Genomic DNA, 16,062 nt, shown 5'->3' on the forward strand with positions numbered 1-16,062 from the left:
TTGTGACAATGACGGCGAGCCAGAGACAAACTGACTTGACCTCTCCTAAATCTAGTCATTTCGAACCACAGGGTCATGACGGCCCCTCGTGCAAGTTAGTTTCATCGTCAGATATAAATCTTCATTTGGGCCGAGACAGCTTAAGAGGACCGTATATACCACAGCCTCTTTTGATTTGTTACAACTGAATGGCAACAGACAGGAATTGACTTGTCCTGAGGAACTGAGTGCGTGTGCGTGTGTGTGTGTAGTCGGCATCTTCAAAAACCAACAGTTTCAACATGGAGCCTGAAACTGCTATCCATCTGAAGTGGAAGCCTACAGTACGTACTGTATAACCCAAGTGTATCACCGGTATACCACAAACAACAGGCTTTATGCTTGCTCTACAAAACAACATTTTCCACAACACTGAACACCCAACAGTGTTCAGTCAGTCTCCGTACTCTGCAGAGAGAGAAAGAACATGCTCGTCAGCCTCTCTCGCTACTTTGTATGACAGAGCATTAATCTGGCATGGCTGGCCTAGACGGCTACTAATCCTTGCTAATGTGGGACTGGAATTAAACGTGCTCCTTCTGCAAAGTGGTTTTCTCACTTTTAGTCAGATGTGATGAAGGTTGAGAATATGCTAAATGTTGTATTTTGATCGGTTCATGCTGATTAACCTCCTACCCTGAATTGAGGGACTGAATTGAGGACTTGTAGTGTGTGTCATTTGAACACCCTACAACTATCCTGACATCCAGGCTTCTGTGCACTAACATTTAACATTCCCCAAATCAAAGCTTAGAACAGTACTATGCATACTGTAACATACAGTATGTAGTTCTGTGACATGTAGATCTGTAGATCTGTGACATGTAGTTCTGTGACATATAGATCTGTAGATCTGTGACATGTAGTTCTGTGACATGTAGATCTGTAGATCTGTGACATGTAGTTCTGTGACATGTAGATCTGTAGATCTGTGACATGTAGTTCTGTGACATATAGATCTGTAGATCTGTGACATGTAGTTCTGTGACATGTAGATCTGTAGATCTGTGACATGTAGTTCTGTGACATGTAGATCTGTAGATCTGTGACATGTAGTTCTGTGACATATAGATCTGTAGATCTGTGACATGTAGTTCTGTGACATGTAGATCTGTAGATCTGTGACATGTAGATCTGTAGATCTGTGACATGTAGTTCTGTGACATGTAGATCTGTGACATGTAGTACATCGGGGGTACCTCAGGGGTAGGCAACTAGATTCAGCCGCAGACCGATTGAAAATAATAATTATAATTTGTACAATGCAAATGTGACAATAACAATCAATTTATATCTTGATTACATTGAGACACGATCACATATCTCAAATTGTTTAATTTGCGGGAATACTTGGGAACATATTTTCAGAATTCCTGGTGTCTTTCCTGGTGTTTTTCTGACCAACAACTAAAATTTCAAAACAAATCTAAAACTGGCCCGCGGGCCACCTGTTGACAACCCCTGCAGTACATCAATATGTAATATAATGACGTCACAACACGACACTGCTACACCTATACAATACGTAATTGTATTTGCTTGAATATGTCAAGCATATCATGTCATAAACACAACACATACTAAACTGAAAAACACATACAGTACCGATACACACATGTGTTTACAATACATGCTGAGTCTTGTATTTGTTCTATTGGCCTAGACTAGAGGCAGAAGACATGGATTTACCAGTAGAGCAGAGCCAGGAAAATCATGAACAGGCCCAGGGACACAGATACTCCACTGGACACTGGCATCTTCAGGATGTTCATAACCATCTCCATGATGCTGATCACCACCTCAGACCAACACGAACACTGGCCAAATAGCTCCTATGGAGAGAAGAGAAGGTAGAGAAGAGATTGTATTTATGTGAGTATGTAGGGAAAACCAGGGAAATAACACTTTTAGGCTTTTGTTTATTTTAAATATTATTTTAGGTAGATTCATCGTATTCTTTATACAAACAACATACATACAGTATCTCTGCTACAATTATACACTGTAATAATGTTTTTAGGACATACCAGTAAAGTTTACAATTCAACCGAAAGTGGCTGAAGAAAAATGCTCCCCTTGTATTTCTCACAGGGATAATTGTAACAGGCTGTGGGATTAATTGTAACACGGTCTTCAATGGCAAAAATGAGTTGTAATTGAAAACTGCTCTGATTTGAAACTGATATTTGGATTAAAATAAACTAAATTAGCCAAAAATAACAATCTGTCCTGTCATGTTGTCGGGTGTCCAATTTTCCTGGAGGAAACTCTGAAATGGCATATGTCACCGGACAACATGACAGGGAAGATTTTAATTTACCGGACATTTGAGAAATGTAAGGGACAACCATATGCATTCAGATCTGACCTGGCGCAGCCAGCTCCATCAATAAACGAGGGATGTTGGCCAAATGAGCCACATTTACGTGCCCCAAACATTTAAATAATAAGCTACACACCAGCCAAAACTGTTGTACTTAAACAAGAATTGTACTTAAACTCCCCCCTTTATACTCACCTGGAGGTTGAGCATTTGTTTGCGTGTCTCTATCTCTGTAATGTGACTGTATCTATGTAATTATATATGTATTTATGTTTAAAAAAAATAAGGACCACAATGGAAATAAATCCCCAACTTTATTGTGCAATCGTGGTCACTTGAAAAAATCTTTGTATACATATGTATTTTTTTAACTGACAAATACAATCAATCAATCCAAACTGTGTAGCGGCCAATTGATGAATGGAAAGAGACATCTGTTACAAAACACCAACAAGTTGAATGACATTCAGAGATTGTCAAGCCAAGCCTTTGATAAAGGGTAACCTACAAGGTAGGGAGGGGCGTGTTTTCTGTTTGTTGAGATTGACATCGTCTATTTATTGTGGTGTTGAAAATGCAAACCGTAATATTGAAGTGCACATTATGCTTTGTTTATTGGTTGAAACCTGTTGGTAGGAAAATTCATTGCATATATTTAATATAATTATAAATATAGCATCAAAATGTTGAAAACCTGATTTCCTCCTAGCTGATCATTGTCTGCAGCCAGCTCTGATCGTAGTGTAATGAAACAGGCAGGGAGAGTGAGCTCGTCTGTGGTGGTCGGCGAAGCCTCAACATTCTGGCCCCTAGCCCTGCGTGGGCTATAGCCCTGCGTCGACAGTGCCACAAAAGCAGGCTGAAGTGGCAAAGTCAATATCCATGTTTCTAAACAGGGTCGCTACAGGTATTGTTTTTTTGTGGTCGTAAACATTATTTTGAGTTAATTATATGAGGGGGAAGGGTGTTCAATTTATTTTACAGTACAAGGGGAGGCTCATGTGAAAATATTGGTAATGTTGGGGGGGTGCATTTGTTTTTAAGACACCTCGAGTTGGACCAGCCCCTCCACTCCAGTACATTTTGATCTGTCCCTTACACATCGAATAAACGCTTTTCAAGTGGTTTCTAATTTCAGTTATTTTGCTGTTACTTTGTGCCTTGGTCTCCCCTATGGGGCTGCAATGGGAAGTCAAAGCATTTAAAAAGTCAGATCATGACGCATGTTATGATGCAGGTGAAATATGTGCTTGTAAAAAACACACAATGGCTGTTGATTTATAGGTTCAAAGTTATACCTAGCCAGGTTATGTAATGGCGACAGGCGCTCTTTAATTAGGCTAATCGTGACTTGCGATCACCTGTTCAACCTGCTAGACTTGCCCCAACTTTCTTGAGATTTGAATGTTGGTATAAACGCTAATCGTGAGTCAGGTTTGTTAATAAAGTGAAGTTATTTTCCTTCAGTTTGAGGATTTATCTTGTGTTCTTACTTTGTGATTAGTGCTGCTTCTTCGGAGCTCCGATCGTGCATGACCGCACACTTCACGAAGCGCTACCGCGGACTTGTGCGTGTACATCCTCGGTTGCTCCACAAGCATGCACACCTTTTTCCAGCGGGTTTGGCCATTTTATATTTGTTGTTTATTTGCCTAATCATGAGATATCTTCTATTGTAAAATGGTTAAGTATAAGGCATTTAAATAATGTGATTCGTCTGCTTTTAGACAGTTCTAGTGTATAGCCTCTCTGTTGTGTATTTTAACAGTTAATCGGTGATGTTCGAGGAGCTCTGGTGAGTAGGCCTATCAGAATGTGAGTAGGCTGTATTTTGTTTCACAGTAGGCCTGTTTCCTTAGGTCAAATCCAGTTTAGATTGAGTTCAATTTCTTTGATTAAGTTTCTGTTCATTGTTTGTTTGATTTGTAAGTTCTTTTTGCCTATGTTTGCAGACATTAGGCCTATAATGTATCCTAACCACTGCTATCACTAGGCTATCCTTATTTTGTGAATAAAACACACTTTTTTGCACCCTACTCAACCTCCTGCCTGCCTGCAGTTAAAGCACATGTCACCACATAAGAAAAACACCTATTCACAGACTGCTCTGGACTTACTTCAACTGTCTCAAACTCTGCAGGTTTGTGGTTTCCAAGGTAACATCCCCTTCACTGTCAATTATTCGTTTTAGCTCTTCCCCCTTCTCCTGCTTAGAGAGAGCCCTGAGGCTGAGAGCGAGCCTCCTCTGTCCTGTCTGCCCTGCTGTCCTCTGTAACAACGTGTTGCTGAATGATCAACCCTCTGAGAGGAACATACAGGCCAGGCCTGCTACTGATGATCACACGCTGACCTTGTGAACAAGCACAAGCACAATCAGTCACACTCAATGTGTGGTACAGACCGGACGTTTTGGCAAAACAAAAATGACATTTGGAGAAACTAGCTAAATGAGTGCAGTACACTCTGGAAAAGAAAGTGGCCTACAGGCCAAGAGACAGATACTAAGCCTATAGAATGGCAGTGTTTCTGAATGTTGTGTGATATGAAACACAGTTGGCCAAAAAATAACTAGACTATGTTTCAGCATTGATGGCTTATCTTTGCCTTTTCTGTGTATTGGTCCAGTTTGAGCTGTGCATTGTTTCAATGCGCTTGGCTCACAAAAAAAAAAACTGATGAGCGGGAAAATCATTGTCAGATCAAACTAACTGTGTTTACAGATAAAAGGCTGCTTCACAGTGTAACCCAGTTTCTTTTCATAAGCAGGAAAATCACCACACTGCATACAAACAGAAACCACAAGGGGATTTGCACACAAGCAGACAAAGGAAACAAAAACAGTTCACAACTTATATTAGCCTCCTGAAACTAAGCAAGACATAGTGTATTTAACATTAATCATATTACTCTGACATATTAATCAAGCATGCCAAAAACAACCAAAAACATACGTTTTCCTTTTGAACCAGATAATCAACAGTTATTTGGCTGTTTATCAAAGTTAGCTGGCAAACTCATTGATCCTGCTTTGTAGTATACCCCACAGGTCTAGGAGGATGGCAAAGAGTTAACATGATTCATGAGCCAAGTCTAGGTCCAAGAGGCTTCTAAACAGTTTATACCCCCAAGCCATAAGACTCCTGAACATCTAGTCAAAGGCATTGTCCCTCCCCTCTCCACACCCCTGCCACTCTCTGTTGTCATCTATGCATAGTCACTTTAATTAACTCTACCTACATGTACATACTACCTCACCTAACCGGTGCCCCCGCACATTGACTCTGTACCGGCACCCATCTGTACATATTGTTATTTTTCACTGCTGCTCTTTAATTACTTGTTACTTTTATTGCTTATTCTTATCTGTATTTTTTGAAACTGCACTGTCGGTTAGGGGCTCGTAAGTAAGCACTTCACTGTTGTATTCGGCGCATGTGACTAATCAAATTTGATTTGATTTGATTCAAAACAGTCATCTATTCTGATGGAAATTGTATCTCAATTAAAATCGTCCTACTATAAGCCAGGACATTATGACCTACTGTATATATCCTTCAGGTTCATAGCTGTTATATATTGGCTCACTGTTTTTATAACTAAAGGCAAAAAACATAGGTGTATATCTACAAATCAGTTATTCTTAAATGGTCATTTCCTCAAAAATGTCTTATAACTAAATTAAATAAGTGTATTACACTTAATCTTAATTACACTAGCCTGGCACCCAAAGTAATGTAGCATCATTCAGTCTGGTTTAACCAGGCTGAATGTACACAACTTTCCTAAATCCATTTTCTCAGATGATTGGTTTTAGGGCCCTTTGAACTCCACATAAGACTGATAAGCTGCATAACAAAATAAAAAATGTAGCGTATGTTTCTATTTTATATATATTTTTAAATAATGTTTTTCTAATGGTGTTGAGTCAGGTTTCCTTGATATTACAAAAGGTGTCCCACAAGGAACGATTTCAGGTTGTGTACTTTTTACTGTCTATTCAAGCAATGTTGGTCTATCTGCTAATTTGTTTAACATACACCTGTATGCAGTGCAGATGACACTGTTTGTGTATGCTATTGCCCCCACGGTTGACCAGGCTCTTTTGGAGCTTCAATCTGCCTTCATTGATTTGCAGAAAGCCTTTGTTGAACTGACACTGGTACTTAATGCAGGTAAAACCAAGTATATGTTATTCTCCATATCACGTAAAAATGTCTCTGATGATTTATGCATATGTACATTGGATGGTGTCCTCATTGATCGTGTCAGCGCTTATAAATATCTGGACATCTGGATTGACAAAAAGCTTTTTGAAAAAGCATGATGAGTTAGTTAAGATATTAAGAATTCAAATGTGCTTATTTTATATGCCTTTCATTGAATTAAATAAAAATATATAATTCAGTCGACATTCATACAGGTTATAGACTATGGGGATATTGCCTATATGAACACAGCTGCCAATGTATTGAAGCCCTTGGACACAGTTTATCTGCATAAACTTCCACCCTACCTGACTTCATTGTTAACTTATAGACATATGAGATACCAGACCCGGTCTCAGGGATGGCTAACTCTGGAGATCCCTTCCATCTCCACTGAGTTGGGTAGATCTGCTTTCAGTTTCCTTGCACCTTACATGTGGAATGATCTCCAATGCACTTTAAAATATGAGGAATTAGGCACTCATGAGTGGCGCAGTGTGCCACTAGAGATCCTGGTTCGAGTCCAGGCTCTGTCGCAGCTGGCCGCGACCGGGAGACCCATGAGGCGGTGCACAATTGGCCCAGCATCGTCTGGGTTAGGGCCAGCAGGGATGTTCTTGTCCCATCGTGCAAACCAAGTATATGTTATTCTCCATATCACGTAAGACTGTCTCAGATGTACATTGTATGTACATTGGATGGTGTCTCCTGGTGGGCCGGGAGCAATGCATGCTGACACGGTCGCCAGGTGTACAGTGTTTCCTCCGACACATTGGTGCGACATTGGTCCGATTTAAGCGGGTGTTGTGTCAAGAAGCAGTGTGGCTTGGCTGGGTTGTGTTTTGGAGGAAGCACGGCTCTCAACCTTTGCCTCTCCCGAGTTCGTACGGGAGTTGCAGTGACGGGACAAGACTGTAACTACCAATTGGATACCACGAAAAAGGGGTAAAGAATATATATATGAGGAATTGCTGCCTCTAGGGCATTTCAGACAGCTGTTACACTTTACACTGAAGAATGTGTTTGTTATTGTGTTTTGCTGTTCATGTATTTTTGTGTATAATAACATGTATTTTAATATGTATATGGATGTGTAGTTTAATGTGTATATTGTATTTTAATATGTATTTTTTTAAGAGACCTTGGTCTCAGCATTATCTCCCTGTCAAAATAAAGGTAAAAAATATTACTAAATCAACAGTGTAATCGAAACAGATATTGGATTTATACACTAGACTGACTACAGCATATAAAGGATCATTACTGACTCAATTATACACAACATGCAGCAGTACAGCGGAGAGATAACAGCAGGAAAACAACACATTTAGGCTAAATATGACTTATTAAATTGACTTATAAGACCTTTCAAACGATTACCCATTTTGAACATTCTGATGCTTTCATCTGTCTTAATATATCTGTTAAAGTCGATCAGCCTGTGAGAAACATTCAGTATTCAGTCGATCTTTAACACAATATGTGAACCATGACATAGTAGATGATCATATGGGTCTGGGTAATTCAGGTCACTATACAGAGGAATATGGAAGATTCTGCCATTATTTCCAAAAGACTACAACATGCTTGTGAAATGAATTATTCATACTAGACTTCTGTAGGAATTTAGAATCCAGTTAGTGAAATATTTGCTTTAGAAGCATTTCACACATCAACTAAGGTAACCTCAATCAAAAATCCCTTACCCTATTATGGCCTTATCCCTTCTTTATTTTTCTTTCCAAAACACTTGAATGTGCTGTCTCTGACAAACTCTCTCGCTATCTCTCTCAGAACGACCTTCTTGACCCTAACCAATCAGGCTTCAAGACGGGTCACTCAACTGAGACTGCTCTTCTCTGTGTCACGGTGGCTCTCCACACTGCCAAAGCTGACTCACGCAATTCAATTCAAAGGGCTTTTTTGGCATGGGAAACAGTTCTTTACATTGCCAAAGCAAGTGAAATAGATAATAAACAAAAGTAAAATAAACAATATAAACGTAAACATTACACTCACAAAAGTTCCACTCTGTTCTCATCCTCCTAGATCTATCTGCTGCCTTCGACACTGTGAACTATCAGATGACACTCAACTACTTTTCTCCTTCCCCCCTTCTGACACCCAGGTGGTGACACGCATCTGCATGCCTGGCAGATATCTCAGCCTGGATGTCGGCCCACCACCTCAAGCTCAACCTCAACAAGACGGAGCTGCTCTTCCTCCCAGGGAGTGCCAAGACCTCTCCATCACAGTTGACAACTCCACAGTGTCCCTCCCAGAGTGCAAAGAAATTGAAACCCTACCTCTTCAAAGAGTACCTTAAAATAATGCCACAGCCCCCCCCCCCCCCCCCCCCCAGGCCTTTCGTGAATTAACACTCACACTTGACTTTTCCCCCCTACTAGCACTGACTTTGCTGATAGCTACTTTATTAAGGAAAAATGTACTTACTATGACTGAGATATGTGGTTGTACTACCTAGCTATCTTAAGATGAATGCACTAACTGTAAGTTGCTCTGGATAAGAGCATCTGCTAAATGACTGAAATGTAAATGTAATGGCTTATATAAGGATACTATAATTCATGAATACTATTATTAATAAGGAAAAATGCAAAACTTCTAAATAAGATTATACCATTTCTGGGTCGTTAAGTTGTACAGATAGCCTACCATACATTTGTATTCACCACGTTTTACTTTATTGGCGTAATGACATGTAGCCTAATACAACTATATTCTAATTTCTAGTACAATTTCAAACAGCACTTTGCCAGTTTCCTTTCATGTGATTCAACAATTCGTTAATGTATGTTAAAGATTGTCCAAGCCATGTACAGAGACTGATAAATCGTACTATGTCCCGACCAAGACCGTGTAAAAGAAATGGCTACATTGCATTGAGTTAGTGTCACATTATGTAGCCTAATTCGACTGATATCGTAGAATCTGAGGTCAACAAATATGGTGCTAACTAACAAATAACCCAAGTCAAAATGTGTGATCGTTTAATATGGCACATTTGCATTGTAATACGATTGACTGGTGTTTGATAATGCCGCAATGTTGCGTTATGTCATTGATGGTTGCACGTGATCACAACTGGTACATTTAGACACATTACGCCAGTCCCTCGAAGCTTCAAGTGTTACAGAGAGTGAACAAAATGACACAGGGTTACTGTATCTATTTATGTTTTAGTTCTTACCTCGTTATTACTTGATTGTAGACTATAGTTGTTAGACCACTTCTGGTTGTTGACACGGAAGAGAAGAATACGTACTGTAGTTCTTTAAAAGGACTACATTTCTGCGTGGACTTTGCTCCCTGGTAGTTGAAGTCTTTTTGCTCAAGCAAAGGCAGCTGATCCGATAAAGATAGGCTATATAAAGGAATTGTGTGAAGTAAAACAATCTGTTATCAAAATTAAAGGCGTTTCTATCAAAATACGAGGCCTATATACATCAGATTAACTTATTGCAATGCACTTGTATTGCTCTTCAGATAATATACTATCATATGTGCATGTATAACAGAGATAGTTAACAGTCATATATGATACTGTTAGTAGGTTAGTTAACCGTGGCCCTGAACTAGAATAAGCTTTTTAACTGGCACCACCGTATGGTCTCACAAGTAGCATACATAAATAGTAGACTAAAAACATGATTCTGTCCTTTTTCCACAATTTGACTAATATTGCCCAGTTACATCACACATATTATGTAATGCATTCATCCATTAATTTATCCACCATGTGTTTTGTTTTAGACTCATGCATTCAAAATATCCATAATAACCTGCTGAACGTATTATTTTAGTGATGGTTCTATACGAATCCTATGTTTACATCACTGCACATTATTTTTTATACTCTTATAAACATGGTGCAAATAAATAACGCCCCTTTTCTCGTTAAGAATCTAAAATGTACCGGGGTGTGACTGGGGAAAATAGTGCAGAGGGTGAATTTTAATGTTGCTAGTAAATGACAGAGTACTCACATCTGTGTGAGCTATGTCATCTGATTCCTGTCTAGTTCGCTCTGTGAAAATACAATGTCGTCATGCTGTATGATGAGTGCTTGATACAGGCACGACGAATGGCCCACAGAATCATTCAACACTATGCAAATGCACATTTCGAAAACTAGACCCAGCGATACTTTATACTGGGTTATTGCATAATAGTTCATGATGTTACATTTGCGTTTGTTCCTGTAGAGCTTCTGTTAATAAAAATGTTTAAAATGAGGTTACTACGCACCTGATACTATTTGTGTAAATTAGGATGTCGTTTTTAATATTAGGAGGATGCCAATCTGGAGGATTGGCATCCTAATATTAAAAACGTCATCTTAATTACAGCTTAATTAATGATTGCAGTTAGCCTGTAGACCAGTGTTCCCCAAACTCGATGCTGGGGACCCCAAGTGGTGCACGTTTTGTTTTTTGACCTAAAACTACACAGCTGATTCAATACTCAAGTCATCATTAAACGTTCATTATTGGAATCCGCTGTGTAGTGCTCGGGCAAAAACCAAACCTGGGTCCCCAGGACCGAGTTCCGGAAGCACTGCTAGACACACTTTTTTTTATGTTGCTTAAATATATTACATGAATCAGACAGGTGAGATGTCTAAAAACATTTTGCACATTAGGGAAGGATTCGGTTTGTATTTTTATTGAGAAAATTATAAAACAAAAGGCCTATAGGCCCATGTTTTAACAAATGAAAACTAGGCTACCACATCCACATGCATATAACCTATAACCCACTATTATTTGATATACATTTTTATATGTAGGCCTTTTCTCCAAATATCAAATCACATTAAACGTTATGAATTAATAGTTACAAAGTTACACTACAATGTAACAGTTAAGACTAGGATTGACTCGATAGTCAATTGACTATACTGTACACCAAACTCGCTCCGCTCGCATTGCAACTTTTGCAGGGACTCTACAGACATGTCGTACACTAGCTGAAGTCAACCTGCAATTTGGCTCAACATTTGAGCCAAAACAATTCACAAACGACAGGGTTTTGTTGCAGAAATAATACACTATATTTTCCCCGTGGACTGAGCACGAATTTGTAACCTTGGATGGGATTTTAGATTTTTCTTCTCACTAATGAACTGAGCTAGTAATGCAGGAGACAGCGATTCTGTCAGTGGCTCAAGATGGCAGATTTTTACTGAGTTCTGAACAGATATCTCGCTTTATTTTTTGCCATGAATAACAGAAGTCCTTGCACCGATGGCCCCTGTATACGAAGGTAAGATATCTTTATATCTGAAGTCTTTTTGTGGTCAACCAGTCTTGTATAAAATAATATTGTAAATAAGAAAGAGGCAAGAGAGATAACTGTCTTGCACCCTATCGCTTCTTTGTATCGCAAAATGATAGAATTATGCATTTTCTGTTTAGTGTTTAGTTTTGCTCCATATTAGTTTGATAATATGTATCACTTTGTCATAATAGTTATTGCTCTGGTTGCAAACATTTAGTGTGACATCGATGGCCGAATCATTATGTAGGCTACAGTCTGCATCCCTAGCCGTCATAATTATTCTCTTGTGATGTTCCCGTGTGATATCCCACGATTTTAATCAATTCGGCTACAAATACATTTCGAAATCTTCCTTTGAAAGCTATTGCATTTGATTCCAAATAGTCTTGGTGTGGAAATTACACCATTGCTCTATAGCCTACAGAGGAGAGAGAAAGGGCGAGAAGAAAGAACATCGCAGTTCGCACATAGTCACGCAACCGGAGAGCAAATTTAGCCTAATTTATCTCCATTTAAAACCTACACTTTCAATTTCTGGTTAATGTTTAGTGCTCCATAACGTTTATTTATTTGTGCAAAGATAGATTTTCAACCAAAAGCAAAGACATGTTTATGTAGCATACTGCTGTTGCTGCATTACGTCTGTGACTAATCCCATTGAGAGAATTGTACTCAGCATGTTTAGGAAAAATGCTATGCCCTAAAGACATACGAGTAGAGTGCGATTCTATTTTGTTCTGTTACAATGTCTCACAAGGTAAAGAGCCTTAATTCTTGGAATAAGGCAGACCAGATAGAGACAGGTCTCATGGCTATGGTACAATTGTAATTTTCTATACAGTAGCTACATGTTGTGATGACTACCAGGGCAAATGCTATTTGGTCATCTACTAATATCCATAATCTTTTCGTATTAAAGGCTACTGCACAATACACCTCCATGCTCTTTAGAATTACACTGCAGATTGTTTTTGACATATATTCTTGTCATTAACCCCAAAAAAGGAACCATTACTTTCTTTTTTGGTTAGGGTGTAATCTGAAAATGTATGTTTTTATTATTGCCGTTTGTGTATTTTACTATTAGTCCGTGCTCCCTCTGCTGGTTTAACTTGGAACATAACCCTTTGTAACAAACCAGTAACTACATATACAATCACGTTTAGTTTGGATTAATTTATTTGTTGTTGAAAATGTGAAAGTTGGCGTAGGCCTAAATTATGACAAAAACAAATAGTGTAGGCCTAGTAATTGTTAGGAAGCATGTAATTCCAATTTAGGTCTATTTCCTCATGAATCATAGGCTACAGCTGAAACTATAGTTAGAGAGGGACAAGTGACTGATTATTTAGTAGGCAATTCGTTTCACTAGATTTGTGAAACGTAGGCTACATGCATGGTCATATCCTTTATGCCAATCCAGCCAGACTGATTAGTTGCAGACTGGCTAGAGAGCTCTGCATGTTAAACTCAACAGCCAAATAGGCTTGCATTAGCATGAAAAGGAGAGTTGAAATGAGACTCCACTGTGCAAGGTAATTAGTTGGAATGGCATTCCCTGGCTTTCCTTTCATCATGGCGAGAAGCTGAGGAATTAATTGTCTACCATCTCTGTTCTCGCCTGCTATGTGGAGCAGCAGCCAGGAACAGCAATGGAAATGGCCACATCCACTGGTGGAAAATGGTGACAGGGACCATCCATGTGCAAAGAGACCATCATGATGCTGGAATTCTGTGGACATTCAATAACCAAGACTGAAACATCTCCCTCCCGAATCTGTAGCCCTATCCTACAGTCACATTACTGTGGCCTCATGGGTGGAATGTTATTCATATTTTTCATAATTAATAAACATTATTTAAAAAACCAGCAGAAAATCCGGTGTTGCTATGTGAAACGTTTTTTTAAAATATCTCAGTCTTCTGTGATGTAATATTGGGGTGCAAACTGAATACATTTCACCTCTATATCTGACATGGTACAGGTGTCTTCTTTTTTTTAAGCCCATTTTGTTTCAAAGTTTAAGACTACCAAGAAACACTCTGTGTGACCCTGATTTAGCCCACTGTAGTAAAATGTTAAAGGTACTGTGCAGTAGGCACTGCCCCCCCCCCCCCCCCCCCCCCCCTCAAGGTTTTTTCTCATGATCAATTTAGTACCAACAAACCACTGGTATTTGATTTGATCAACAGTGTGCCTATGGAGAAAGAGAATCAGAGAGTAGGTGAGTTAGTGTCTTATGGGACGCTGTGGTAGTGATGGTTCGGAGCCAGATGTGCCAGTCTTGCCGCCCTGCCTGTCTCTGCCCTGTTGAGTTTGTGTGTTAGTCTAAGCTCTGGCTGCCCAGTGCTCTGGCTGCCCAGTCTCATAACCCAAACTGACACGTTGATGAATGTATGATGGAGGGAGCAGGATCAGCAGCCCCCAGCTGTGGAAAAGCTAGTATTCAGACACAGACTCATGTCCCAGTCAGGGGAAAGTGGGGGTTGGGGGGGGGGGGGTATAGAGAGGGGGGGTCAGTGGGCGCCAGACAGCCCAGAGCAGGGCACCAGACAGCCCAGAGCAGGGCACCAGCTAGCTTAATTTGTGGATCTGTCTCTCAGGTCAAACAATATCTTACAGAGCATTCGCAAGGCCGGAGACACTCTCATTGAAAAATGGACAGAGACTAGATCAGAGGCTGCCGCTGAGATGATGATGATGATTGTGGTGGTGGTGACAGGGACTGTAGGCTAGCCTAGCACTGCTGTTCATGTGTAGCTGTGTGTTTGAGTTCTCTGTGGCTCCGAGAGACATACTAGGAAAAGAGGGAACTGGGGGAGGAGGGAAAGGTTTAGACACCACTCCCTGTCTTCTATGGGGTGAGTGCCCTTCTTGCTCTGTGTCAGTGGGTATGTAAAGGCAGAGAGAGGGAAAGGCTGAGGTCTGCCACCTCTCTCACTCTGTTGTTGGTAGCTGGCTGATTGGTATCGTCCTCATAGGGCCGTGACCCCAGTTTTCATTCCAAGGTCACAGGGTTTCAACTTTGATTAGAATTCCAGCAAAACCACAGGAATTTGGGGCCAAGTCACCCCTTACTAAGTTAGAACTGAGCTTCCCGGCGATTATGTTTCAATGCGGAGCGGAGAGTTTTGAGAGTTTAGCTAGTGACATAGCTTGGGTAGTCAGCAGATCTGTACGTAGTAGTGATCGTCGTTCTCCCTGTGTTGTCGATGCACAGGTAGCTCGCTGTGAGAGTTTAAGCCTATCACATGCTTTCACTTCAGCGTGCAGATTCTTTCCCCCTCATCCCATTTGTGCAGTTGCTTATTTGAAGTCTGCTGGTAAATGTTATGAAAATTGACATGCCGCAGAATGTTACAAGCATCCCCTTTGCATTATTCAAAATAGTCTATGTGAAAAGGAAATGAAAATCTAGTGTTCACTGTTCAGGTTCTTGGAGGTATTGATTTGTGAAAGCGTGTCATAGAATAAGCTAAGCCAGGGAGAGGAGGGTACTAGGAATACGGCATAATCAATGTGAGTTTGATGAGAGCAGACAGTGAGTGTGTGTTAGCCAGATCTCGGTGGAAGCGGGAGGGATATGGGATCCCTCTGATGTGTCTGTCTGGTGAAATGGTTCACAGGTGTGCTGCTCTGGCGGTTTGGTTTGGTGAGGAACAGATGGGCGCGGGTTGAGTTCTGACCGAGCTGAAATGACAGGTTAGAGGTCAGGCTGAACAAAGCATTCACAGGCAAAACGTCAATGGGACTGTAACGTTACTGTGTGTGGCCTATTTCTACAGGCTCTATTCTGTTCATTCAACATGTTCCCATAAAAACGTTGGTATGGGGACAGATAGAGAGATTAGAACGAGGAACAATTTATTCAGATTATTTCATTAGTCCAAGTGTGCATAATTCCTTGATTCCTCGAAAAACTCTGGCAACAAAAAGCACTGGCAACATTCAAGGCTGCAACGACCACTCCCACTCTTGGAGGACAGTGTGAGTCTTTGGAGGACAACTCACGTTTTAACGTGAGTTGCTGCTAGTGTGCTCAGTGTTTTGAGGGGGAGTGAGTTTTTGGCTGGGGATGTGCTGCTCAGTGCTGACAGAAGGCATTTCCGTACAGAGTGTTATGCGTGTGCGAAGGCCTTCTTCCAGCAGGCAGTTCTGTTGTTGCTCTGTGTTTGCTGTCAGTTTGTGTAGAG

At 40.3% G+C, this 16,062-nt stretch overlaps 2 protein-coding genes across 10 annotated transcripts in view; one reads left to right on the top strand and one right to left on the bottom strand.

The window, feature by feature from the left end:
• LOC139540199 (thromboxane-A synthase-like) overlaps positions 1-9,934 on the bottom strand; it is an 88,802-nt gene extending 78,868 nt beyond the window's left edge. The window contains exons 1-2 of one of the 3 annotated variants that reach the window (XM_071343812.1): positions 9,779-9,934; positions 1,729-1,871 (exon numbers count right to left, since the gene is read on the bottom strand). In XM_071343812.1, the coding sequence (XP_071199913.1) occupies positions 1,729-1,823 (95 nt within the window). In that variant the 5' untranslated portion in view covers positions 1,824-1,871; positions 9,779-9,934. Of the gene's footprint in view, positions 1-1,728; positions 1,872-9,778 lie in introns of those variants that run through there. The other 2 variants (XM_071343813.1, XM_071343814.1) reach the window with 2 other exon arrangements.
• A 1,553-nt stretch (positions 9,935-11,487) lies between these two features.
• Positions 11,488-16,062, top strand: part of LOC139540204 (homeodomain-interacting protein kinase 2-like) — a 95,175-nt gene continuing 90,600 nt past the window's right edge. For 3 of the 7 annotated variants that reach the window (XM_071343823.1, XM_071343824.1, XM_071343825.1), the window contains exon 1: positions 11,490-11,853. In XM_071343823.1, the coding sequence (XP_071199924.1) occupies positions 11,835-11,853 (19 nt within the window). In that variant the 5' untranslated portion in view covers positions 11,490-11,834. Of the gene's footprint in view, positions 11,854-16,062 lie in introns of all 7 variants that reach the window. The other 4 variants (XM_071343828.1, XM_071343829.1, XM_071343826.1 and 1 more) reach the window with 2 other exon arrangements.

This window comes from Salvelinus alpinus, chromosome 15, assembly GCF_045679555.1.
Source record: "Salvelinus alpinus chromosome 15, SLU_Salpinus.1, whole genome shotgun sequence".
NCBI lineage: Eukaryota > Metazoa > Chordata > Actinopteri > Salmoniformes > Salmonidae > Salvelinus > Salvelinus alpinus.